The sequence below is a fragment of the Varroa destructor genome, unplaced genomic scaffold (genome assembly GCF_002443255.2).
Source record: "Varroa destructor unplaced genomic scaffold, Vdes_3.0 BEIS01000002.1, whole genome shotgun sequence".
NCBI lineage: Eukaryota > Metazoa > Arthropoda > Arachnida > Mesostigmata > Varroidae > Varroa > Varroa destructor.
Window position 1 is genome coordinate 7,741,544 of NW_019211455.1, and position 26,990 is coordinate 7,768,533.

A 26,990-nucleotide genomic window follows, 5' to 3' on the forward strand; every position below is an offset into this window, starting at 1 on the left:
CTTTCGTTAATCATCAGGCGTTCTGGCTATGCTAATACCATTACCGTCAGCTTCTGCCGCAACTGCCAGGACATTTCCTGATTAGCGAGTCAAATACGACAACGCAAGCTTGGTATTAAGCACTATTTTGGTTTATTCATCTGTCCCAATATGAAAAAAAGACGCTGCCACATGGGAGGTTCATCTGAACTTACACGAATTACGCCAACTACATTAACTTACTTACCGATTTTAACGAAAAAGATAGCTAGCATAGGTTTCATCTGTCCAAGATTCAGCCGATCCACCTACTCAAATTTTACTAATCTGATCCAGGATTAATTGGTAGCGATAATAGCGTGTCACAGTATGCGTGATATAACAAACGAATTGTTTAACTGCGCCGTGGCTGACGGCGTAATAAAATTCGTTCATACTCGAAGACCGTACAGGACCGAAAAAGTAGCGTCGGAAATTTCAGTTCGATCCCATGTATAGATACTAAAATTAGATCGGAACAATTCCGCCAATGGGCCAGATCCCACTTCTTATTCGATATTCTCGTTCGTTTTGTCACTAACACAAAGGTGTTTGTTGTTAATCAATTTACTAGTACAAATAAAAGCGGCGCGAAGCAACATCGGGGTCTTATCCAAAAAAATTGTTCGAAAAGTTCTGAAAATGTACGACCCAAATATGTAAAAATTTAAATTGAGCTTGAATTTAGCTTGAAGTTGCTACGTATATTCCTGCTTTGCTAGTGAGCTAGCATTATCGCTATACAGGATACCTAATAAATTAGATAATTAGGGATAGCTTCTTAGTATGACCTTCATGTTTCCAACTCATCTGCCATAAAAAATGATTGTGTCATGTACTAACCGACTGAATATAATGTAAACAAGCGTTTAGATCATTGCTTGATTTTTCTGCTTTTCGAAGCACCGCAAGATATAGTGCTCTTCACTGTACGGGGTTTTTCTATTGTGTTTCCAGCGTTTCCACTGCTTTCGTCAAACAATAATTTTTACACCTGACTGGAAAACAATTTATAATTTCAATGAGCCTTTGGAAGTTCGCAAGCAGAATTGCTTCTAAATCAACGAGCGGTACAAATTTTCAGCCGTACGAAACCCAGACAATCGTATATAAAGCAAAACATTTTTGTTAGACAGATTAATCAAATGTCTAATAGTGCTTAAAACAACATTCTGCAAAATGAAGTGTTATTGCTTGCCATGCGAATTCACGTAGTGTTAAAAAGGAATGGGAAACAGCCTAGAGTAACGGACACAGAAGACGAAAAGTCCTCATCGCTATATTAGAAGGCAGGTGCATACATTAAATAGCTGATATTATGACTGAACATTTCTGGAAACACCTGAGATACATTAGCGAAACGAAATACGCGTAGCAGAAGGCACGCATGTCTTCATGATAAGGTCGATCGGAATTAGTGAGCCAGCTTCATATAGACATTTCAAACAAATCCACGTAATCTATACATCGAATGAGCCATTTGTGTGAATCTTAGCCAATTTGCGCCCACAAAATACTGTGTGTGGATTTTTTTTAATATTAGGATTTGTAGGTTCCTTTAATGATTTATTGTAAATTGTCATGTAAGCGACGTATTATAGATACAAGCGTTAAATTACTCCGCCTTAAAGCATCAACTCATCACGCACAGTGAAATGTCGTATGGGAAAAGGGTCCCATATACGTTGGAGGCGGTCATCGGCAGTAGTGCGCTGAAATGCTTGCAAGGTGATAGAGAGACCGTTGTCTACAACTCCGATAAGGTGTAACATGGGGAGCTGCAATGCCAACACCCTGTCGGGATTACACATTGCGACACTTCGAAAGAAAGCAATGAGCCGAAGCTCTTGACTCATTCAATTAAAACGCAGCAGATGGTAAGTCAGCGCTGTGCTCGAGTATTAAGCACGCTTCAGGGATACGGCAAGAGTTCCTTGCCATCGAAGAATGGGTAGGTGGCTCAATATCTACTGCGTGGAGCTATGCTTTACCACTGTGGACCGCGAGACCTCTGCCACCGAGTCATCCGAATTTAACGGAAACCCCTTGCCAATTGGTGTCCCGCTACTCTCTAGAGCGCGAGGTATAGATGAGAATCCGGAGCTTTGTTCGTTGTTACGGAGTTTGCCAGAAAACAAAACCAAGCTGTGAGCGTCAGCTGCCCCAGATGTTCATTAATACACCGACATGGGCTTCTACATGGTTTTATAGGGCAGCTACGTGTTTCGCGACGTTATACTTTGTTCGTTGTAATAAGTATAGACCACTACATTCTTTTCGTTCACCTTTTCCTAACTCGTTACATAATAGCACGCGTCGTGTGGAAGGCGCTATCCGCTACTTAGGATAGCCACGAGGCCGTCGTCACGAGTTACATCGTGGGTCAGGGCATCGAACAGTATTTAACGCACTGCTACATTCCATATGAGTGCTGTTGTGGCCCACCCGTGGGCAAAAAGGCTAATGAAGCGGGCGATAGTTAGAGAGCGGCTGTGAGCGCGTTTGCCGCAAGCTGGCTCCTCCGCTCCCGTGATGCTTCCAGTAATCGCTTTTATGGCAAACATTAAGGTAAGCGTAAGCGAGGTCCTGTTGCATGTGCAACTTTGGTCAAATTGCTCCACGGCTTCAAAGCCGTATTACTTAATGAGCGCCCAGGGTCGCGATCAATCCAACCGTCCGGTCTTTTCGTACCCAAGCTGTGGCCCAGGTCCGGCATTTCTGACGGAGACGAGTCCCTAAAAAACTTTTTCGTACCGCCAAAATGGCGACAAGTCGTCACCTTTCCGAAACTGTTGTCCAGATTCGGGCCTAGGCGGAGCATTAAGGGACGAATTACCCGGTTCAGTTATCGATTACGCGGGCCACGGCAGTAATGTGTCATCGCTAACTTACTAAATATCAAAAGAACGGATGCAGCAGAATGAGAGCATCTTGTCTGATTGCGTAATCGACGCAGAAACATATCGTCATTATAAATGCATTTCCTGTTCCGGCTAGCCGTGGGTATAAAATACCCTCAACCGGCCAATAAATCTCGGTCGCTAGCGGTTGAGCTTCATCATTGCAACTAATATATATATATATGCTTGTATGTATTTCCTGTTGAATCAACCAGCTACTTTCAACGTCCTAATTAATGTTTTTTGTTCAATTCGCGTTCTACTCGGACTTGTCTATACAATGCAGCGTCTGAATCTCTCAAGATTGAAGGGTGCGCCTTTGTCCACACTGATAGGTTGACGTTTTACTGTGCTCAAGTAGTCGTAGCTTTAATTCGTTCAAATTATCGCCCAGTGTTTAAGAACAACATACAAACCTGTACAACAGCAAGCATGCTTGATAAATTATACAATTAGAAACATCTCTGTATACCATCGCAATGTTAAATGCGTATGCATTTTCCACATCATCAATGGAATTGTCCCTACATACATAGGTTCATCCAGACGTTCTTGCACGTTTTGTTTGTTGTGCGTTCGATGATAATAGAACTAGAGCCAATCGAGGCTCAAAAAACAGCCTGTTTTCATGTTTGGCGTTCTGTATGCAGTCTTGTGGAAAAACGATATACGGAAGGCAGAAAACTTTCGATTTTAGCCAAAATATGCCAGCTCGATATTTACGACATCAGTGTTAGAATATTGGAGATATTAGGTATGATCGGCCCTATCCGGGCACTCCGGGTTTTTTCGCATTGCATCTTCTATATTGTAAATAGTCTTTATTGGTCAGCCCATCCCTTATCTGGCTGTGAAGTATTTAACAATATTGCTTCAAACAAGATTTGCTTTCAGTAATACTATTAAGCATCAAGAACGATCGATAAAAGCAATTATATAACCATCAAGTTCTTCTACGTTGTGCTGATTTTACTTACAGAAGTACGATATCTTATACTATATATATATATATATATATAGGAAAAAAGAAAAAGTGCTTCTCCATCTTCATTGTGATTGCATCGCGTTGATGCTGTACGTCTCTATATAAAAGGAAGAAATGCGCCATTATCTGTCGTGGCTCTAACGAAAAACGGATTCGTTCAGACTTGGACGTTCTAAGTTCTTCCGCTACATTTGGAATAAGGAATTTTTATTGTTGATGTTGGTGTTTCTCGGATAGTCTTAAGGACCAACTCGATAGGATACTTCCTTTACTTAACTGTTAGTTAGGTTACTTCATATAAGCACTACACTCCGTAGCCAGTTTTTTTTTTTAGTAGGATGTAAGGATTTGCTAATTGTGCTTCGAATTATAAATACATTCTTGGAAAATTGAATTTCAAATCAATTCGATATAAGTGTGTCAAAATTTTTTCAATACTTTTTTTGGACCTCCGTCTACAGGGAGATCCACTTAATTTTACGTTATTACAACCGTTGTCGGGAGCATATATTTCTGTAAATATTCTGTCTTGGTTGAGGATCTCAAATGAAAAGAATTGATACGCATTGCTGAACAGAACATTAAGAACCGGCTCCTATTCTACATGTCCTGACATAAAAGCATCATCTGATTATAAACTCAGCTTTCTAATGCTGCTATTCAACGGTACCGGGAGTGCCATGCACAAACAAAAGTCCCTAATATTAGTTATCATTGACGCGTAATAAACGCCCCAGGCATGTTCATTAAAATGTAAAGATTGATAAAATCAGCTACAGTTGCGGGGCTACCCAGTCTTTAAATATAGATTTATGAAACATAAGTGAAGGAATAGCCTTAAATATTGAACGACATTATTGAGACGGACAAGATTTCAACACGGCTAGCAACTTAATTCAGCTGAGCGGACTCATCAACATCATTGTCGATTACAGATAAAGTATCGATCACATACATGTAATGACACAATGTAGTCGAGGGCTTTTATGGGATGTCAATGCGCCCCCGCTTGCCATCATATCGATTCATCTCAGCTAACTATTAGCAAAGTGGCGAACTATTTTACGATATGCTAACACGAAAATAGCATAAATCTCACTGTGGAGGCGTACGAAAAAGGTCACAAAGCTTGACCCTATTAGCGAAGCGGCGTTTCGGAATAGGCAAATTGTTTTAAACGAGAGTCTCATTATAACAGAGACAAGATGGAAACGGTGTACTACGGTAGACGAAAGAGGAATAGTTGTTTCGGTAGTAATAGAGGCTGACAGAAAGCAGCACCTATGGACGGCTGGTCTAGTCAGTGGTGAAGGCTTGTGGGGGCACAAGACGGGACTTATACAAAAGGGGTTAGTAACGTACTTGATTTCGTCCTATGAAGCCGAATGTGCGCTTTTGGCACAAGACTAGATCAGTAGTACGGGTCAGCAGAGAACTGGAGTCGTCACGACGTAGAACACTCTGTGAGGTCATCTCGAAGTACCGCCGCAAAACAAGTGGGCTATACAAGTAGAAAAGAGCATTCCCTGAAGTGACGAAAAAGAATCCATTTGTGCTACAACCGCGTTGTCGCAACGAGATTTCGACGTCGGCTTTTTCTCCTGTCGCCTCCGCGGACATCCCCACCTAAACCCCCGTAGTCGTGGGTGGATGAGTCTGCGCGCCGTGGTAGCGAAATAAAGAAGAGAGAAAGAACTTTGTTCTCAGTGGACCAACGAGAATTGAGTGATTGCTTTCTAAGAGAAAACGAAAAGGAAGATCGAGCAGTATTGTCAAAAGAACTGATGTTGCTATTGTGACTATTGGTCATGGGTGCTCGAGATCCTAAGCCAGCTCTTAACAACGATTCATGTCGGTTTAGGCCATACGAATGCCACAGTACAGCGAACGGATACACAGCTACACAACGCGAGTACAAAAGCGGATAAATGAAAACACTTTCATTCCTTCCCAATCGAGCATTGTTCACACACTTATAGATATTCTAGTAAATGCAAACCGATGCCTTCTAAAACAGAGGGAGAAAGAGCAAATAAAGCTATTTTACCTTCAATAAAATGATGCAGGCCGTGATAAAACAAAAACCAAAAGAATATTTCGTACTTTGACTAAATTTACATTATTAAATTACGACATAATTAAGGAAGGTTTTCCATCTCACAAAAAGCGCAGCCTTCCTTAATCGATGCAGCAGGCTCATATACAGGTCACTGTTGATTGTTTTGTTTTCCAATTTTTTTTTCTTTTCCTTTCCTTTTCCTGTCCCCCAAAATGCAAATTATAATCTTTATAGGATAAAGATCTGGTTTAATTATCAGCTTAGGCGCATATCCCCGAAGCTACCCACTCCTTTCTTTGCTTCAGACCACCTCCTAACCATTCGTGGAAATTCGGTGTAGGAAATTCTTATTCTGACAACACCTTATACAATTTCGGACAGGAATCACTGAATAGTTGTGCCTTCCCTGGATTTTGTTTAGCTTACGAGGCGTGCAGGATCCTAATTTTTGATAAAATTATGTGCGTTGACGATGCCTGAAAACATTCAAGTGTAGGCTGCTTACTATCTCAGCAAATTTACGATATCTTTGCCAGACGAGGTTTTAGCGACCTCGGATGGCCAATCGAAACTTAACAAACGTTTTCACTCAGTCCTTTCAGTGACAACTCTCTCTGTGTATGGCACAGATGTTTTAGGCTGCTTCAACATTCTTTTGACCTCGGCAAAAGGTGAAATAGGGTAGCCGTAGAAAAAAACACCTCTATTTTTCTATCAAAAACCTCCATCTTTGGAACCTGAACTTTCCCTGAAATTTCATGAATTACACAATGAAAATTAAATGGGACAAACAGTGAACAACACAGTTTCGAGATAAAATAGAAAGAGAACACCAAAAAACTTCGTAAGGCACACGTAAAATAATAGTAACCATCAAATTAATAGATAACTGTCTTGCTAAGCGATCGGCATCTCTTGGAATGTCTATTTTCAGTACGTCTGGCTCTCTTTTGTTAAAAGCAGAAAGCAACAACAGCGAGCGCGACATCTTTTTCAAATTTCTGTGTTAATGATAATGGTAATAAGAGGAAAACTTCCCGTATCGAGCAAACGCTCAGTGTTCCTCCTTAGGAGCACGCTACAGATCATCCTTGGAAGAGGTAATCTTTTGTGTAAAATTCACTGATTAAAGCTGTGCAAAAATTTACAAAGACCTGTGAGCCAGAGAAGACAAAGATTATGCAAAAACCAGTTCGAAAAAAAAATGGAACTGATAACTATGTAGCTAACTAACTAACTAAAAACAAAAAAAAACTAAATAGAAATTGATTAGTGTAGGTTTTCTTATTATCTGCCTATTAAACGTATCAACTTCCGGTTTAATTTTTATATTTGACAGTTCCTGCTGCTGGTCAGCGTTAAAAAAAAACCCTAAAATTGAGAAACGACATCTATAATTACACAACACAGTGACCCATAGTTAAGTTTAAGTATGCGGTAAATGGTTATTGTGAAACTTTCACGAATAGCAGACACTACATGATTAACTTTAAAGGACTTCGTTAATGTTTCTTCGTTAACATCAAGTTTTTACTAAATCTTCATTGAAGTAGCATTAATTCTTGATTAATAAATAAAAGATTGATGATAACATTAGTAATTATTGCATTGCCTTTGAGTGGATTTAAACCGAGATTGTGTACTATAAGGGTTTACAGGCGAGTGCTTGTAAAGGGCCTCAGCCCTCACGATTCAGCCAGCAATGCAATAGGTAGTTCTATAGAGCTACCATGGAATTGCCGTATTCAATTAAAGCAAGCGTTTATATTTTGCAAATAAAATAGCGTAATCCATTTCCTTGTGACTTCATCTGTGCTTAAAACTGTTTTAGTCCCTGAAAAAGTCTCTTCCGATATTTCAAATAATCGTAATACTGTAAATTATATACTACCTGTTATTAAATAGTTGACGTTCGAAAAGATCATTGCCGCGATGTTGATGGTAACATGGCCACCTGTTGCCCACAACAAAACTTTCGATTGAAGTATAATTGTAGTTAGCAAATCTACTGGAATAACAATAACATAGGACAATATGTGTTAGACTTACTTGCGACTTCAGTAGATATTTATTTCGTCTCAGTAATAGGGTTCTAAACAAAAGAAGCCGGTTATACAGCAACCGCTAGGAGTCTTCTCCATAGAACCACAACTCTATTTATATACTAATATACTTATAATAAAATATACCGTTGTACACAATCAATTACCGGATCAAAAGGAGGTACATAGAACATCGTGAAATCACTATTTAAGATATTCACCATCCGTTCGGTATTAATAGTTATATTACTTCCGAGTCTCGTTAGCACCATTAGGGTACACAGAAGTTCCTGCGCGGTCCTGCGAAAGCATTTGTGTCATGTTCCAAGGATTTAAGACTTGTTGATAGCAGGCGACGTTTCTGGCCTGTACTAGCAAGCACCTTGCTAGGTGCGCGAGTAAAATATTTCCGTCTTGTTTCTCCCCAAAGACAACTATGGCGTCTTGCCACTGTTTTCTCGTGCCGCGTTCGCTTCGACGGAATACAAAGGCAAGACCTGTGCTTTCTTCGGTGAACCAGCGGCACTATTCAGTTGAGCTGCTTGCTGACAGAAGTATTTGCACATATCGTACTCCCAAGCTGCGTTGCGCCGCATATTAACGGGTGAGCGCGAATAGTATTTAAGGTCACACCATGCGGTCTTTTACTCGCAAAAGATGTAAAGATCTTTGGACAGATTCACCTTGGCGTGGTGACAGCGCGCAAAAGATCAATCAAACAAATGGCGATGTCGGTTATCACTACCGTACGCTAGATACCTTTTAGGTAACACTCGGCTCATTTGTGTCGAGCATCAGATCATGTCCAACAGATTCTTCTCGTATCCGCTATCGGTTATCAGTACATATAGTCCCATTCGACGAAGTTTCACATAGACGTATTTCTCTATTTAATTGCTACTATGATGTGTATATATGGTATTCTGGTGGTAACTTACTATGTACTCGCCTGTTAATCTTACACGCTGTGGTGTAGGTTCGAATCCGTACATAAACGAACTTAGTTTTGTGCTGGAACCCAATCTGCTGATGGGATGCGTAGCGATGGTGCCAGGCGTAAAATTCGAAACGTCTACGACCGTATGCATGCTTGGATGTCTCTGCGTTTCTGCAGCAGGACTAAGTCGATCTAAATTAAATTATACCTGTGCTAAAGCAGAAACACAAAGTGAAGTGGGGCGGGAGAGGGGGGGGGTGCCGTTGTTGTTATTGTTGGTGTAGTATCATACGTATTCGTAGCGACGACATCAGCACGCAACGGTGACGTGTCGTTAAGGCAACTGGGGAAAGGGATGTGAACGGGGTGAAAAGGGGGTAGTTAGTGCTTGCAAGGAAACGTGAGTTGAGTTGTATTGTGTCCTAATTAAGTTTACTGCCCCCATTGCAAACCATTCTATGCATGCCCCTCACCACAAACTCGCTGGTTGGTTAACAACTAAAAGACAAAGTGGTAGCAGGCTATTACATTGCAATAGTTCCCTCATCGCTCATTTTCACCGGGCCAGTGATTCTAGCAATGTATAGTTGTATAATCCAGATAATGAATATACGGATATGTATTAAGATACGTTCTATCCTGATCAGCTGCCTCTTCAGATTATATGATAATGACCGCGGACAAACTAAGGCAGCCATCAACTTTAAATAGGACAAGGTGATATTTTTTGAGTACCAGCCATTTGTATAAACCATTTGTAAACTGGAAGGCTTAGCATACGCAAGCTCAGAAGTGTCACAAGTGGTTGCGCGGGGTGTACATAATGGTCATCTTCGTGAGTTTTTGAGTCAAGGCACCAGAACGTCCAATTATCAATACGATCATCTCTTTACAGTCCGCATGATCAGCGGTTCTGGATGAGCTACATGCCACGCAACATAACACAATTAACTGAATCGAGCGCCGACGTCACAAACCGAAGGACAAAGCACTTTGTGATGCGCTTGGGATTCGCAACCTTATCAGCGAGAGATGACAATTCCACGAACTGACTGTTTACGGAAAACCGTAGGATTCCGAGTTTCTCGAGGAACGTACCTCTAACAATCCTAGCATTGTCTAAGCATGACATTACAATTACGTAGACAATCGACGATTCAGATTTGCCAATCTGAATCGCGAGAAGATGTCGATAAACCTGAATTTGAGCCGGGAAAAGGAGGATGAGATGAACGATGATTTTTAGAGTCGCGGCCAAGGAGTGGAACGCAGTTGCTCTTTAGAATCAGTACGTCCGTAGCGGTATCCCTGTTTCAAAGATTTTTGTATAACCCTTCATGTTTGACCTGCCATATTCACTAAACAGTTTCTACGTTCTAGTCAAAAATCTTTAGCACTGCGGGTTTATCCCATTAGCGAATAAGTATAACGGGCAGTTATCATCCGCTCTGTTTAAGTAACTACCTCATGCGGATGAGACGATATGAGGTCGCTATTCGCTCAGCTAACCGAAAGACAACTTCGTTATGATCAGGGATGTGTGCTTCATCCCGAATCGATTTTTACTAGCGTATACGATCTCAATTTGAACAAACTAAAAAATACATTATTTGAGTTCTGTGGTTTGAAAAGAAATAACAATTTCTTAGGTTTCGGAACTTTTTTTGACCCACTTTTATCTTAGAGTAAATAGCCACTATTGCTATTTTCGCATATACCCATGATGAACGTTAAATACTATTAGAGACTTATGCTATAATATAAATACTACTAACAGTTTCACCGGAGTTAATGTCGCATCCTGCTATAGGTGGTGATTTGGTTTCAAAATCGGTGCATGAAATGGAAACGAAATAAATACCGTGAAAGGCCAATTGAAATTTTTGCCACAGGGAACTGCGGCTACGCCAGTAACAATAGTACTAGAGGGCCTCGATACAGCAGGCTGCACTGCACCCCCTACCTACAGATCAACGAAGGGCTTACCGAAAACCTACTATCATCGACGGGTAGCCTTCCACCCATTACGACAAATTTTGTTGCTAGTAAGTGTTTTAGACATATGTCATAAACAATTATATTACTAGTATTATCTATTGTATAGTAATATAAGACACGACGAATATTGACATGACATGTACATATTTACACCACACATGCACCCATATATATATGTATGTATGTATGGACGCCTGGTAAAGCTGTGCAGTACGCATTGCACTACCCTGGACTATAGGTTCAAGTGTGAACTTCAAATCATCGGATCCTCATAAGAAGAAGATAAAATCGCATGGAGATCTATAACTTATTTTTATTTTATCATTAGTAAATAAAAACACAGTTCGTTTAGTACTTATTTGTGTATATATTTACTCGAATAAATATTTACATATTTAGTTTTCATTTAGTCCTGCTTTAGTCGTCCTTATATTTCGTGTTGTGAAAGAGTGAGCGTCCCTTATGGGTGAATGTTACAGCTATGCCTTACGAATTCGCGAAGCTCATAAAAGACCTCTTTTTTTATCGGTCCGGAATTGTACTTCGCGCTTTGGGCATCAGATGGGCATGAAGCTCATCTATGTAACATTTGTTAGGCCTACAAGCAGAAAAGATATGAAAACACTTAGACAATACATAGCGGTAAATCATCGCAGGTCAGAATAAACCACTCAGCAATGATTCTATAAATTAATAAAATAAGCCTGATTAAGCGATATTTTTCTACAGGTTGCAAACTAAGGCTGCGTCACCACGCTACGCTTAAGCAGTCTCGGACCTCACAACCAAAAACTACCTACCTCGGTCTCTAATCAATTTCCTTGCCTCGGCCTTCAACTCATCTCTCCATCCACACGAGGCAAGTTTCGTTTTCAAACTTTCTTTAAGCAGTTCTTCTTGTCCACTTTCGACCAACGGGCCTTCACACGCTCGCATAATTCTGTAGCCATTTTTTTCTTTCGAATGAGTGCGATAGTGAATGCGTTCGTCCTTAGTCTGGACAAGCTCTGAAAAGAGACAAAGCACGAAACCATTAGCCATTGTAAATCAAACTATTAATATATATATATATATATAGGCCATAGTGATCATTAATTTCACTCACCTTCGACCTAATGCAGGCTACCGCGCTTTAATGCTTCGATTTTGGTGCGTTTGGTTAAGATTACAACCCGCCAGTTTCGTATAGATCGAATGCATGGTTTGTTGACCCGCTTCATTCAAATGTCGTTCAAAGACAATTCATGAACGGCAAGGATAGGATACAGTAAAACTTTAGATTTTTTTTCAGATTAGTAAAGTATTCCATTGCGGAAACACCGTAAGGCTCTCATTATCATTGGCACTCTCTTCCTTTATAACAAAGAAATCGTCATCGTCAACTGGTATATATCTAAACACGGCAGAGGATGCACCATGTCGCGACCTTCATTCCATATGTTCATGTTTATAGAGCAGCCAATCACAGTTATTCCATAGTTATTTTTTGCAACTTAGTTACAGTATTCGACAGTGTGCCTTCACTAGCTCATCCCACAAGTTACCTCAATCAGGCGAATAAAATGCACGACGTTATTTTAAAAAGTAGACCGGGTGTAGACAAGCTGCGTGTTTTGCTGGAAGCTTGCAGTCTAAACAAATGTGGTATCTCAGATGGTATAGGGAATTCGTGTACGTAAAGGTTATATATATTCCCCCTATAATTAGGTCCGTCGATTTCGATTATTATATGTTCGTCTAATCTTAAGTAAAATGTCCTCGTGAGCCTGTTTTTTTTTGTAAACACCTGTTTTCGTCGATACAAAAGACTAAATGCCGTTGGCTTGGATTTGTCCGCTAATTCCTCTCGTTCATAATTAATATAAATTTTTACGCTGAATTTAGCAACTGTTTAACAAAAACATTTTTTGTTTTTTCTTTGAAAAAATATGCTACTGCAAGAGGGATGGAAAAAATATTCTTTTTTTTTTTTTAATTTTTTTTATTATTTATTATTATATTCTCACGAAAGCGCCGTTTGCACCACCGCTAACTACTGAAGTTAATCACATGCTGCCACTTCTCACCGATTCCGAGTGGACAGAACATATTATTAATATAAATTTATTTTAAAAAAATTAAAAAATATATATAAAAATAATTAAAAAATAAAATAAAATATAAATAAAAAATAATATTCATTTTTCCATCCTCTTAGAGTGAGCATATTTTTCAATTTTAATTTATTTTTATATTTTTATTTTTATTTTAATTTTATTTTTTATTTTTATTAATTATTTATATAATTTTTATAATTTAAATTTAAAAAATAAAATGTCCACTCGGAATCGGTGAGAAGTGGCACATGTGATTAATTCAGTACGTTAGCGTGGTGCAAACGGCGCTTTCTAAAAATATTAGAAACAGTCAAGGCTGATATTATAACGGCTGTACGACCCCGGGTGGGGAGCGTAAGAGGACGACAGAGATGTGTAATGTCTTAAAAGATTCAGGCAATATTCTCTGAGTTTAGCCACTGAAGTTCGGCGCGTCGTCAGTCAGTTACGTTGTCTGTTCCGAGCACGTGATACGATTCACTTATAGGCGACGATTTCTGCGCCTTGGTAACAAGTTTTAGACACTGGCTTTCACCGGGCCAGTGATTCTAGCAATGTATAGTTGTATAATCCAGATAATGAAATACGGATATGTATAAGATACGTTCTATCCTGATCAGCTGCCTCTTCAGATTATATGATAATGACCCGGACAAACTAAGGCAGCCATCAACTTTAATAGGACAAGGTGATATTTTTTGAGTACAGCCATTTGTATAAACCATTTGTAAACTGGAAGGTTTACCGAGAGATCAGTCCACATAATGTATCATCGTGAGTTTTTGAGTCGAGGCACCAGAACGTCCAATATCTCGATCATCTCTTTACAATCCGCATGATCAGCGGTTCTGGATGAGCTACATGCCACGCACATAACACAATTAACTGAATCGAGCGCCGACGTCACAAACCGAAGGACAAAGCACTTTGTGATGCGCTTTGGATTCGCAACCTTATCAGCGAGAGATGACAATTCCACGAACTGACTGTTTACGGAAAACCGTAGGATTCCGAGTTTCTTGAGGAACGTACCTCTAAAAATCCTAGCATTGCCTAAGCATGACATCACAATTAAGTAGATGATCGACGATTCAGATTTCCCAATCTGAATTGCGAGAAGATGTTGTGATAAACCTGAATTTGAGCCGGGAAAAGGGGGATGAGATGAACGATGATTTTTTTGGAGTCGCGGCCAAGGAGTGGAACGCAGTTGCTCTTTAGAATCAGTACGTCCTTAGCGGTATCCCTGTTTCAAAGATTTTTGTACAACCCTTCATTATGTTTGACCTGCCATATTCACTAAACAGTTTTACGTTCTAGTCAAAAATCTTTAGCACTGCGGGTTTATCCCATTAGCGAATAAGTATAACGGGCAGTTATCTCCGCTCTGTTTAAGTAGTATACTACCTCATGCGATGAGACGATATGAGGTCGCTATTCGCTCAAGCTAACCGAAAAACAACTTCGTTATGATCAGGGATGTGTGCTTCATCCCGAATCGATTTTTACTAGCGTATACGATCTCAATTTGAACAAACTAAAAAATACAATTATTTGAGTTCTGTGGCTTGAAAAGAAATAACAATTTCTTAGGTTTCGGAACTTTTTTTGACCCACTTTTATCTTAGAGTAAATAGCCACTATTGCTATTTTCGCATATACCCATGATGAACGTTAAATACTATTAGAGACTCTAATATAAATACGAATAAAACTACTAACAGTTTCACCGGAGTTAATGTCGCATCCTGCTATAGGTGGTGATTTGGTTTCAAAATCGGTGCATGAAATGGAAACGAAATAAAGTACCGTGAAAGGCCAATTGAAATTTTTGCCACAGGGAACTGCGGCTACGCCAGTAACAATAGTACTCGTGTACAAGGGCCTCGATACAGCAGGCTGCACTGCATCCCCTACCTACAGATCAACGAAGGGCTTACCGAAAACCTACTATCATCGACGGGTAGCCTTCCAACCATTACGACAAATTTTGTTGCTAGTAAGTGTTTGACATTTTTCATAAACAATCATATTACTAGTATTATCTATTGTATAGTAATATAAGACAGGACGAATATAGACGAATATTGACATGACATGTACATATTTACACCACACATGCACCCATATATATATGTATGTATGTATGGACGCCTGGTAAAGCTGTGCAGTACGCATTGCACTACCCTGGACTATTAGGTTCAAGTGTAAACTTCAAATGATCGGATCCTCATAAGAAGAAGATAAAATCGCATGGATATTTTATCATTAGTAAATAAAAAGACAGTTCGTTTAATACTTATTTGTGTATATATTTACTCGAATAAATATTTACATATATAGTCTTCATTTAGTCCTGCTTTAGTCGTCCTAATATTTCGTGTTGTGAAAGAGTGAGTGTCCCTTATGGGTGAATGTTACCGCTATGCCTTACGAATCCGCGAAGCTCATAAAAGACCTCTTTTTTTATCCGGAATTGTACTTCGCGCTTTGGGCATCAGATGGGCATGAAGCTCATCTATGGTAACATTTGTTAGGCCTACAAGCAGAAAAGATATGAAAACACGTTAGACAATACATAGCGGTAAAATCATCGCAGGTCAAAATAAACCACTCAGCAATGATTCTATAAAATAATTTTATTATTTAATCAGACTTAAGTCTGATTAAGCGATATTTTTCTATAGGTTGCAAACTAAGGCTGCGTCACCACGCTACGCTTAAGCAGTCTCGGACCTCACAACCAAAAACTACTACCTCGGTCTCTAATCAATTTCCTTGCCTCGGCCTTCAACTCATCTCTCCATCCACACGAGGCAAGTTTCGTTTTCAAACTTTCTTTAAGCAGTTCTTCTTGTCCACTTTCGACCAGACGGGCCTTCACACGCTCGCATAATTCTGTAGTCATTCTTTTCTTTCGAATGAGCTGCGATACGTGAATGCGTTCTGTCCTCTAGTCTGGACAAGCTCTGAATAAGAGACAAAACACGAAACCATTAGCCCATTGTAAATCAAACTCTTAAATTTAATGTATATATATATATATAGGCCATAGTGATCATTTAATTTCACTCACCTTCGACCTAATGCAGGACTACCGCGCTTTAATGCTTCGATTTTGGTGCGTTTGGTTAAGATTACAACCCGCCAGTTTCGTATTGATCGAATGCATGGTTTGTTGACCCGCTTCATTCAAATGTCGTTCAAAGACAATTCACGAACGGCAAGGATAGGATACAGTAAAACTTTGATTTTTTTTCAGCTTAGTAAAGTATTCCATTGCGGAAACACCGTAAGGTTCTCATTATCATTGCGCACTCTCTTCCTTTATAACTAAGAAATCGTCATCGTCAACTGGTATATATCTAAACACGGCAGACGATGCACCATGTCGCGATGCCGGACCTTCATTCCATTTATTCATGTTTATTAGAGCAGCCAATGCACAGTTGTTACAAAGTTAATTTTTTGCTGCAACTTAGTTACAGTATTCGACAGTGTGCGTTCACTAGCTCATCCCACACGTTACCTCGATCAGGCGAATAAAATGCACGACGTTATTTTAAAAAGTAGACCGGGTGTAGACAAGCTGCGTGTTTTGCTGGAAGCTTGCAGTCTAAACAAATGTAGTCATCTCAGATGGTATAGGGAATTCGTGTACGTAAAGTATTGCCCCCTATAATTAGGTCCGTCGTATTTCGACTATTATATGATTCGTCTAATCTTAAGTAAAATGTCCTCGTGAGCCGTATTTTTTTTTTGTAAACACCCTGTTTTTGTCGATAAGAAGCCGTGTTTTTTTTGTAAACACCCTGTTTTCGTCGATAAGACTAAATGCCGTTGGCTTTGATTTTTCCGCTAATTCCTTCTCGTTCATAATTATATATCTTTAATCTTACAAATTTTACGCTGAATTTAGCAACTGTTCGACAAAAACATTTTTTGTTTTTTTTTGAAAAAATATGCTCACTGCAAAGAGGATGGAAAAAAATCTTTCTTTTTAATTTTTTTATTTTATTATATTCTCACGAAAGCGCCGTTTGCACCACCGCTAACGTACTGAAGTTAATCACATGCTGCCACTTCTCACCGATTCCGAGTGGACAGAACATACTTAATATAAATTTATTTAAAAAAAACTAAAAAAAAATAAAAAATATATAAAAAAATAAAACATAAAAAATAAAATAAAATATAAATAAAAAATAATATTCATTTTTCCATCCTCTTAGCAGTGAGCATATTTTTCATTTTTATTTTTAATTTATTTTTATAATTTTTAGTTTTTTTAATTTTATTTTTATATAAAAAATAAAATTAAAAAACAAAAAAATTAAATTATAAAAATTATATAAATTTTTAGTTTTTTTTTAAATAAATTTATATTAAGTATGTTCTGTCCACTCGGAATCGGTGAGAAGTGGCAGCATGTGATTAACTTCAGTACGTTAGCGGTGGTGCAAACGGCGCTTTCGTGAGAATATAATAAAATAATAAAAATATTAAAAAGAAAGATTTTTTTCCATCCTCTTTGCAGTGAGCATATTTTTTCAAAAAAAAACAAAAAATGTTTTTGTCGAACAGTTGCTAAATTCAGCGTAAAATTTGTAAGATTAAAGATAATTATATATCTTTAATCTTACAAATTTTACGCTGAATGAATGAATGAATGAACGAGAACGAATTAGCGGAAAAATCAAAGCCAACGGCATTTAGTCTTATCGACGAAAACAGGGTGTTTACAAAAAAAACACGGCTTCTTATCGACGAAAACAGGGTGTTTACAAAAAAAAATACGGCTCACGAGGACATTTTACTTAAGTAAAATGTAATCTTAAGATTAGACGAATCATATAATAGTCGAAATACGACGGACCTAATTATAGGGGGCAATACTTTACGTACACGAATTCCCTATACCATCTGAGATGACTACATTTGTTTAGACTGCAAGCTTCCAGCAAAACACGCAGCTTGTCTACACCCGGTCTACTTTTTAAAATAACGTCGTGCATTTTATTCGCCTGATCGAGGTCTACTTTTTAAAATAACGTCGTGCATTTTATTCGCCTGATCGAGGTAACGTGTGGGATGAGCTAGTGAAGGCACACTGTCGAATACTGTAACTAAGTTGTTGTCTGTGCATTGGCTGCTCTAATAAACATGAATAAATGGAATGAAGGTCCGGCATCGCGACATGGTGCATCCTCTGCCGTGTTTAGATATATACCAGTTGACGATGACGATTTCTTAGTTATAAAGGAAGAGAGTGCGCAATGATAATGAGAACCTTACGGTGTTTCCGCAATGGAATACTTTACTAAGCTGAAAAAAAATCTTAAAAAAAAAAAGAAAAAAAATCTTAAAAAGAAAAAAGTTTTACTGTATCCTATCCTTGCCGTTCGTGAATTGTCTTTGAACGACATTTGAATGAAGCGGGTCAACAAACCATGCATTCGATCTATACGAAACTGGCGGGTTGTAATCTTAACCAAACGCACCAAAATCGAAGCATTAAAGCGCGGTAGTCCTGCATTAGGTCGAAGGTGAGTGAAATTAAATGATCACTATGGCCTATATATATATATACATATTAAGAGTTTGATTTGCTCGATTCAGTTAATTGTGTTATGTTGCGTGGCATGTAGCTCATCCAGAACCGCTGATCATGCGGATTGTAAAGAGATGATCGTATTGATAATTGGACGTTCTGGTGCCTCGACTCAAAAACTCACGAAGATAATCCATTATGTTTATCTGGATTATACAACTATACATTGCTAGAATTACTGGCCCGGTGAAAGCCCAGTGTCTAAAACTTGTTACCAAGGCGCAGAAATCGTCGCCTATAAGTGAATCGTATCACGTGCTCGGAACAGACAACGTAACTGACCTGACGACGCGCCGAACTTCAGTGGCTAAACTCAGAGAATATTGCCTGAATCTTTTAAGACATTACACATCTCTGGTCGTCCTCTTACGCTCCCCACCCGGGGTCGTACAGCCGTTATAATATCAGCCTTGACTGTTTCTAATATTTTTACGAAAGCGCCGTTTGCACCAATGCTAACGTACTGAAGTTAATCACATGCTGCCACTTCTCACCGATTCCGAGTGGACATTTAATATAAATTTATTTTTTTAAATTTAAATTATAAAAATTATATAATTTTTATAATTTAATTTTTTTGTTTTTTAATTTTATTTTTTATATAAAAATAAAATTAAAAAAACTAAAAATTATAAAAATAAATTAAAAATAAAAATGAAAAATATGCTCACTACTAAGAGGATGGAAAAATGAATATTATTTTTTATTTATATTTTATTTTATTTTTTATGTTTTATTTTTTTATATTTTTTTATTTTTTTTTAGTTTTTTTAAATAAATTTATATTAAGTATGTTCTGTCCACTCGGAATCGGTGAGAAGTGGCAGCATGTGATTAACTTCAGTACGTTAGCGGTGGTGCAAACGGCGCTTTCGTGAGAATATAATAATAAATAATAAAAAAAATTAAAAAAATAAAAAAAAAAGATTTTTTTCCATCCTCTTTGCAGTGAGCATATTTTTTCAAAGAAAAAACAAAAAATGTTTTTGTCAAACAGTTGCTAAATTCAGCGTAAAATTTATAAGATTTAAAGATAATTATTATGAACGAGAAGGAATTAGCGGACAAATCAAAGCCAACGGCATTTATCTTATCTTATCGACGAAAACAGGGTGTTTACAAAAAAACACGGCTTCTTATCGACGAAAACAGGGTGTTTACAAAAAAAACACGGCTCACGAGGACATTTTACTTAAGATTAGACGAATCATATAATAGTCGAAATGCGACGGACCTAATTATAGGGGGCAATATATATAACCTTTACGTACACGAATTCCCTATACCATCTGAGATAACTACATTTGTTTAGACTGCAAGCTTCCAGCAAAACACGCAGCTTGTCTACACCCGGTCTACTTTTTAAAATAACGTCGTGCATTTTATTCGCCTGATGAGGTAACTGTGGGATGAGCTAGTGAAGCACACTGTCGAATACTGTAACTAAGTTGCAAAAAATTAACTTTGAAAACTGTGCATTGGCTGCTCTATAAACATGAATAAATGGAATGAAGGTCCGGCACGCGACATGGTGCATCCTCTGCCGTGTTTAGATATATACCAGTTGACGATGACGATTTCTTAGTTATAAAGGAAGAGAGTGCGCAATGATAATGAGACCTTACGGTGTTTCCGCAATGGAATACTTTACTAACTGAAAAAAAATCAAAGTTTTACTGTATCCTATCCTTGCCGTTCTGAATTGTCTTTGAACGACATTTGAATGAAGCGGGTCAACAAACCATGCATTCGATCTATACGAAACTGGCGGGTTGTAATCTTAACCAAACGCACCAAAATCGAAGCATTAAAGCGCGGTAGTCCTGCATTAGGTCGAAGGTGAGTGAAATTAAATGATCACTATGGCCTATATATATATATATAATTAAATTTAGGTTTGATTTACAATGGGCTAATGGTTTCGTGTTTTGTCTCTTATTCAGAGCTTGTCCAGACTAGAGGACAGAACGCATTCACGTATCGCAGCTCATTCGAAAGAAAAGAATGACTACAGAATTATGCGAGCGTGTGAAGGCCCGTCTGGTCGAAAGTGGACAAGAAGAACTGCTTAAAGAAAGTTTGAAAACGAAACTTGCCTCGTGTGGATGGAGAGATGAGTTGAAGGCCGAGGCAAGGAAATTGATTAGAGACCGAGGTAAGTAGTTTTTGGTTGTGAGGTCCGAGACTGCTTAAGCGTAGCGTGGTGACGCAGCCTTAGTTTGCAACCTGTAGAAAAATATCGCTTAATCAGGCTTATTTTATTAATTTATAGAATCATTGCTGAGTGGTTTATTCTGACCTGCGATGATTTAACCGCTATGTATTGTCTAATGTGTTTTCATATCTTTTCTGCTTGTAGGCCTAACAAATGTTACGATAGATGAGCTTCATGCCCATCTGATGCCCAAAGCGCGAAGTACAATTCCGGACCAGATAAAAAAAGAGGTCTTTTATGAGCTTCGCGAATTCGTAAGGCATAGCTGTAACATTCACCCATAAGGGACGCTCACTCTTTCACAACACGAAATATAAGGACGACTAAAGCAGGACTAAATGAAAACTAAATATGTAAATATTTATTCGAGTAAATATATACACAAATAAGTACTAAACGAACTGTGTTTTTATTTACTAATGATAAAATAAAAATAAGTTATAGATCTCCATGCGATTTTATCTTCTTCTTATGAGGATCCGATGATTTGAAGTTCACACTTGAACCTATAGTCCAGGGTAGTGCAATGCGTACTGCACAGCTTTACCAGGCGTCCATACATACATACATATATATATGGGTGCATGTGTGGTGTAAATATGTACATGTCATGTCAATATTCGTCGTGTCTTATATTACTATACAATAGATAATACTAGTAATATAATTGTTTATGACATATGTCTAAAACACTTACTAGCAACAAAATTTGTCGTAATGGGTGGAAGGCTACCCGTCGATGATAGTAGGTTTTCGGTAAGCCCTTCGTTGATCTGTAGGTAGGGGGTGCAGTGCAGCCTGCTGTATCGAGGCCCTCTAGTACTATTGTTACTGGCGTAGCCGCAGTTCCCTGTGGCAAAAATTTCAATTGGCCTTTCACGGTACTTTATTTCGTTTCCATTTCATGCACCGATTTTGAAACCAAATCACCACCTATAGCAGGATGCGACATTAACTCCGGTGAAACTGTTAGTAGTATTTATATTATAGCATAAGTCTCTAATAGTATTTAACGTTCATCATGGGTATATGCGAAAATAGCAATAGTGGCTATTTACTCTAAGATAAAAGTGGGTCAAAAAAAGTTCCGAAACCTAAGAAATTGTTATTTCTTTTCAAGCCACAGAACTCAAATAATTGTATTTTTTAGTTTGTTCAAATTGAGATCGTATACGCTAGTAAAAATCGATTCGGGATGAAGCACACATCCCTGATCATAACGAAGTTGTTTTTCGGTTAGCTTGAGCGAATAGCGACCTCATATCGTCTCATACGCATGAGGTAGTCATACATACTTAAACAGAGCGGACGATAACTGCCCGTTATACTTATTCGCTAATGGGATAAACCCGCAGTGCTAAAGATTTTTGACTAGAACGTATAAACTGTTTAGTGAATATGGCAGGTCAAACATAATGAAGGGTTGTACAAAAATCTTTGAAACAGGGATACCGCTAAGGACGTACTGATTCTAAAGAGCAACTGCGTTCCACTCCTTGGCCGCGACTCCAAAAAAATCATCGTTCATCTCATCCCCCTTTTCCCGGCTCAAATTCAGGTTTATCAACAACATCTTCTCGCAATTCAGATTGGGAAATCTGAATCGTCGATCATCTACTTAATTGTGATGTCATGCTTAGCAATGCTAGGATTTTTAGAGGTACGTTCCTCAAGAAACTCGGAATCCTACGGTTTTCCGTAAACAGTCAGTTCGTGGAATTGTCATCTCTCGCTGATAAGGTTGCGAATCCAAAGCGCATCACAAAGTGCTTTGTCCTTCGGTTTGTGACGTCGGCGCTCGATTCAGTTAATTGTGTTATGCTGCGTGGCATGTAGCTCATCCAGAACCGCTGATCATGCGGATTGTAAAGAGATGATCGTATTGATAATTGGACGTTCTGGTGCCTCGACTCAAAAACTCACGATGATGACCATTATGTACACCCCGCGCAACCACTTGTGACACTTCTGAGCTTGCGTATGCTAAACCTTCCAGTTTACAAATGGTTTATACAAATGGCTGGTACTCAAAAAATATCACCTTGTCCTATTTAAAGTTGATGGCTGCCTTAGTTTGTCCGCGGTCATTATCATATAATCTGAAGAGGCAGCTGATCAGGATAGAACGTATCTTAATACATATCCGTATATTCATTATCTGGATTATACAACTATACATTGCTAGAATCACTGGCCCGGTGAAAGCCAAGTGTCTAAAACTGTGTTACCAAGGCGCAGAAATCGTCGCCTATAAGTGAATCGTATCACGTGCTCGGAACAGACAACGTAACTGATCTGACGACGCGCCGAACTTCAGTGGCTAAACTCAGAGAATATTGCCTGAATCTTTTAAGACATTACACATCTCTGATCGTCCTCTTACGCTCCCCACACGGGGTCGTACCCCACACGGGGTCGTACAGCCGTTATAATATCAGCCTTGACTGTTTCTAATATTTTTAGGAAAGCGCCGTTTGCACCACCGCTAACGTACTAACTTAATCACATGTTGCCACTCACCGATTCCGAGTGGACATTTTATTTTTTAAAATTTAAATTATAAAAATTATATAAAAATTAAAAAAATAAAAAATAAAATGTAAAATAAAAATAAAAATAATAAAAATAAATTAAAATTGAAAAATATGCTCACTGCTAAGAGGATGGAAAAATGAATATTATTTTTTTATTTTTTTTATTTTTTAATATTTTTATATATATCTTTTATAATTTAAATTTTAAAAAATAAATTTATATTAATAAATATGTTCTGTCCACTCGGAATCGGTGAGAAGTGGCAGCATGTGATTAACTTCAGTATGTTAGCGGTGGTGCAAACGGCGCTTTCGTAAAAATAATAATAAAAAATAAAAAAAAAAAAGTATTCATCATTTTTTCATCCCCTTAGCAGTCAGCATATTTTTTCAAAAAAAACAAAAAATGTTTTTGTTAAACAGTTGCTAAATTCAGCGTAAAAATTATATTAATTATGAACGAGCAGGAATTAGCGGACAAATCCAAGCCAACGGCATTTAGTCTTTTGTCGACGAAAACAGGATGTTTACAAAAAAAAACATGGCTCACGAGGACATTTTACTTAAGATTAGACGAACCATATAATAATCGAAATACGACGGACCTAATTATAGGGGGTAATATATATAACCTTTACGTACACGAATTCCCTATACCATCTGAGATGACCACATTTTTAGACTGCAAGCTTCCAGCAAAACACGCAGCTTGTCTACACCCGGTCTACTTTTTAAAATAACGTCGTGCATTTTATTCGCCTGATTGAGGTAACTTGTGGGATGAGCTAGTGAAGGCACACTGTAACGAAGTTGCAAAAAATCAACTATGGAATAACTGTGTATTGGCTGCTCTATAAACATGAACATATGGAATGAAGGTCCGACATGGTGCATCCTCTGCCGTGTTTAGATATATACCAGTTGACGATGACGATTTCTTTGTTATAAAGGAAGAGAGTGCACAATGATAATGAGAGCCTTACGGTGTTTCCGCAATGGAATACTTTACTAATCTGAAAAAAATTATTTTTTACCGTATCGTAAGTTTTACTGTATCCTATCCTTGCCGTTCATGAATTGTCTTTGAACGACATTTGAATGAAGCGGGTCAACAAACCATGCATTCGAGGTTGAATCGCACCTCGAAGCTTAAAGCGCGGTCCATAGGAAAGTCACTATGGCCTTAGGATTACAATGAGCTAATGGTCGTGCTTTGTCTCTTGTTAGAAGCAGATTCACGTTCGTGGCAAAATTAGTCATGCTCTGCGAAAGTCAATGCTATAGAGGTTGAGCGAAGATTGAAGACCGAGGTAGGTAGTTTTTCGCACTCTACAGCTAAGTGCTTATGTTAATCAGACTTCGAGTGTTATTGATGCATGATCCGTATGTACTAACGTGTTTTCATATCTTTGCTTGTAGGCCTAACGTTATATGAGCTTATGCCCATCTGATGAAATACAATTCCGGATAAGAGGTTTTTATGATTCGCGTTCGTAAGGCATAGCTAACAGGGACTCACTCTCACAACAGAAATCGACTGCTAAAGATAAATATGTAAATATTTATTCGATGCGAACTGATTGATAAAATAGATGATCGATCGTATTGATACATTGGAGCGTCTGCATTACGGTGCATGTGTGGCTGTCATGAATATTCTCATATTAAACAATAGCTAGCAAGTCAAGAATAATGGAGCCCCTCGATGTAGTGGTTTTGTATCTGTAGAGTGGTAGTGCACAACTACTACTATTGTCTTTCAGAATTTACTTTCGGCCATCCGGTGAAACGCGGCCAATAGTGTTCATAAAAAAATACTTGGTATACTCAAGAGTCGCAGAAATATTCTTTTCAAGCTCAAATAGTTTTTTTTCAAATTGAGATCGTATACGCAGTAAAAATCGATTCGGGATGAAGCACACATCCCTGATCATAACGAAGTTGTCGGTTAGCTGAGCGAATAGCGACCTCATATCGTCTCATCGCATGAGGTAGTCAACGTAACTGCCCGTTATACTTATCGCTAATGGATAAACCCGAGCGATTTTCTGACGTAGACTGTAGTGAATTGCATCAATATAACAAATGAAAGTACCGCTAAGGACGTACTGATTCTAAAGAGCAACTGCGTTCCACTCCTTGGCCGCGACTCCAAAAAAATCATCGTTCATCTCATCCCCCTTTTCCCGGCTCAAATTCAGGTTTATCGACAACATCTTCTCGCAATTCAGATTGGGAAATCTGAATCGTCGATCATCTACTTAATTGTGATGTCATGCTTAGACAATGCTAGGATTTTTAGAGCGTTCCTCAAGAAACTCAGATCCTACGGTTTTCCGTAAACAGTCAGTTCGTGGAATTGTCATCTCTCGCTGATAGGGTTGCGAATCCAAAGCGCATCACAAAGTGCTTTGTCCTTCGGTTTGTGACGTCGGCGCTCGATTCAGTTAATTGTGTTATGTTGCGTGGCATGTAGCTCATCCAGAACCGCTGATCATGCGGATTGTAAAGAGATGATCGTATTGATAATTGGACGTTCTGGTGCTACTCAAAAACCCGAAGATAATCCATTGTTTATCTGGATTATACAACTTTGCTAGATTACTGGCCCGGTAAACCCAGTGTCTAAAACTTGTTACCAAGCAGAAATCGGCATAAGTGAATCGTATCACGTGCTCGGAACAGACAACGTAACTGACACGACGCCGCTTCAGTGGCTAAACTCAGAGAATATGCCTGAATCTTTTAAGACATTACACATCTCTGCGTCCTCTACGCTCCCACGGGTCACCTTACCCTTGACTGTGAGGACCAATTACTACATAATCACAATTTATTTTTTTAAATTTAAATTATAAAAATTTATATAATTTTTATAATTTAATTTTTTTTGTTTTTTAATTTTATTTTTTATATAAAAATAAAATTAAAAAAACTAAAAATTATAAAAATAAATTAAAAATAAAAATGAAAAATATGCTCACTACTAAGAGGATGGAAAAATGAATATTATTTTTTATTTATATTTTATTTTATTTTTTATGTTTTATTTTTTTATATTTTTTTTCTATTTTTTTTTAGTTTTTTTAAATAAATTTATATTAAGTATGTTCTGTCCACTCCGAATCGGTGAGAAGTGGCAGCATGTGATTAACTTCAGTACGTTAGCGGTGGTGCAAACGGCGCTTTCGTGAGAATATAATAATAAAATAATAAAAAAAATTAAAAAAATAAAAAAAAAAGATTTTTTTCCATCCTCTTTGCAGTGAGCATATTTTTTCAAAGAAAAAACAAAAAATGTTTTTGTCAAACAGTTGCTAAATTCAGCGTAAAATTTATAAGATTTAAAGATAATTATTATGAACGAGAAGGAATTAGGGACAAATCAAAGCCAACGGCATTTATCTTATCTTATCGACGAAAACAGGGTGTTTACAAAAAAACACGGCTTCTTATCGACGAAAACAGGGTGTTTACAAAAAAAACACGGCTCACGAGGACATTTTACTTAAGATTAGACGAATCATATAATAGTCGAAATGCGACGGACCTAATTATAGGGGGCAATATATATAACCTTTACGTACACGAATTC

At 38.1% G+C, this 26,990-nt stretch overlaps 1 protein-coding gene and 3 long non-coding RNA genes across 9 annotated transcripts in view; 2 read left to right on the plus strand and 2 right to left on the minus strand.

Annotated features, from left to right (window-relative positions):
* Window positions 1-10,802: 10,802 nt before the first annotated feature.
* LOC111244985 (uncharacterized) overlaps window positions 10,803-26,990 on the plus strand; it is a 21,919-nt gene continuing 5,731 nt past the window's right edge. For 2 of the 6 annotated variants that reach the window (XR_015320894.1, XR_015320896.1), the window contains exons 1-3: window positions 10,807-10,986; window positions 11,669-11,798; window positions 14,793-15,034. This is a non-coding gene — a long non-coding RNA (uncharacterized LOC111244985). Of the gene's footprint in view, window positions 10,987-11,668; window positions 11,799-14,792; window positions 15,035-15,689; window positions 15,852-26,990 lie in introns of all 6 variants that reach the window. The other 4 variants (XR_015320892.1, XR_015320895.1, XR_015320891.1 and 1 more) reach the window with 4 other exon arrangements.
* LOC111244987 (uncharacterized) lies at window positions 15,354-17,025 on the minus strand. Its single transcript, XR_002671159.2, has 3 exons — window positions 16,112-17,025; window positions 15,793-16,004; window positions 15,354-15,574 (listed from the first exon to the last, which is right to left on the minus strand). It is a non-coding gene; the product is annotated as an uncharacterized LOC111244987 (long non-coding RNA).
* On the plus strand, window positions 20,651-21,258 carry LOC111244984 (transcription and mRNA export factor ENY2-like). The gene is made up of 2 exons (XM_086979948.1): window positions 20,651-20,801; window positions 21,006-21,258. Exons 1-2 carry the CDS (start codon window positions 20,651-20,653, stop codon window positions 21,143-21,145), a joined length of 291 nt encoding a protein of 96 aa, XP_086836074.1. The 3' UTR covers window positions 21,146-21,258.
* Window positions 20,739-24,056, minus strand: LOC111244986 (uncharacterized). Its single transcript, XR_002671158.2, has 3 exons — window positions 24,038-24,056; window positions 21,559-21,794; window positions 20,739-20,872 (listed from the first exon to the last, which is right to left on the minus strand). It is a non-coding gene; the product is annotated as an uncharacterized LOC111244986 (long non-coding RNA).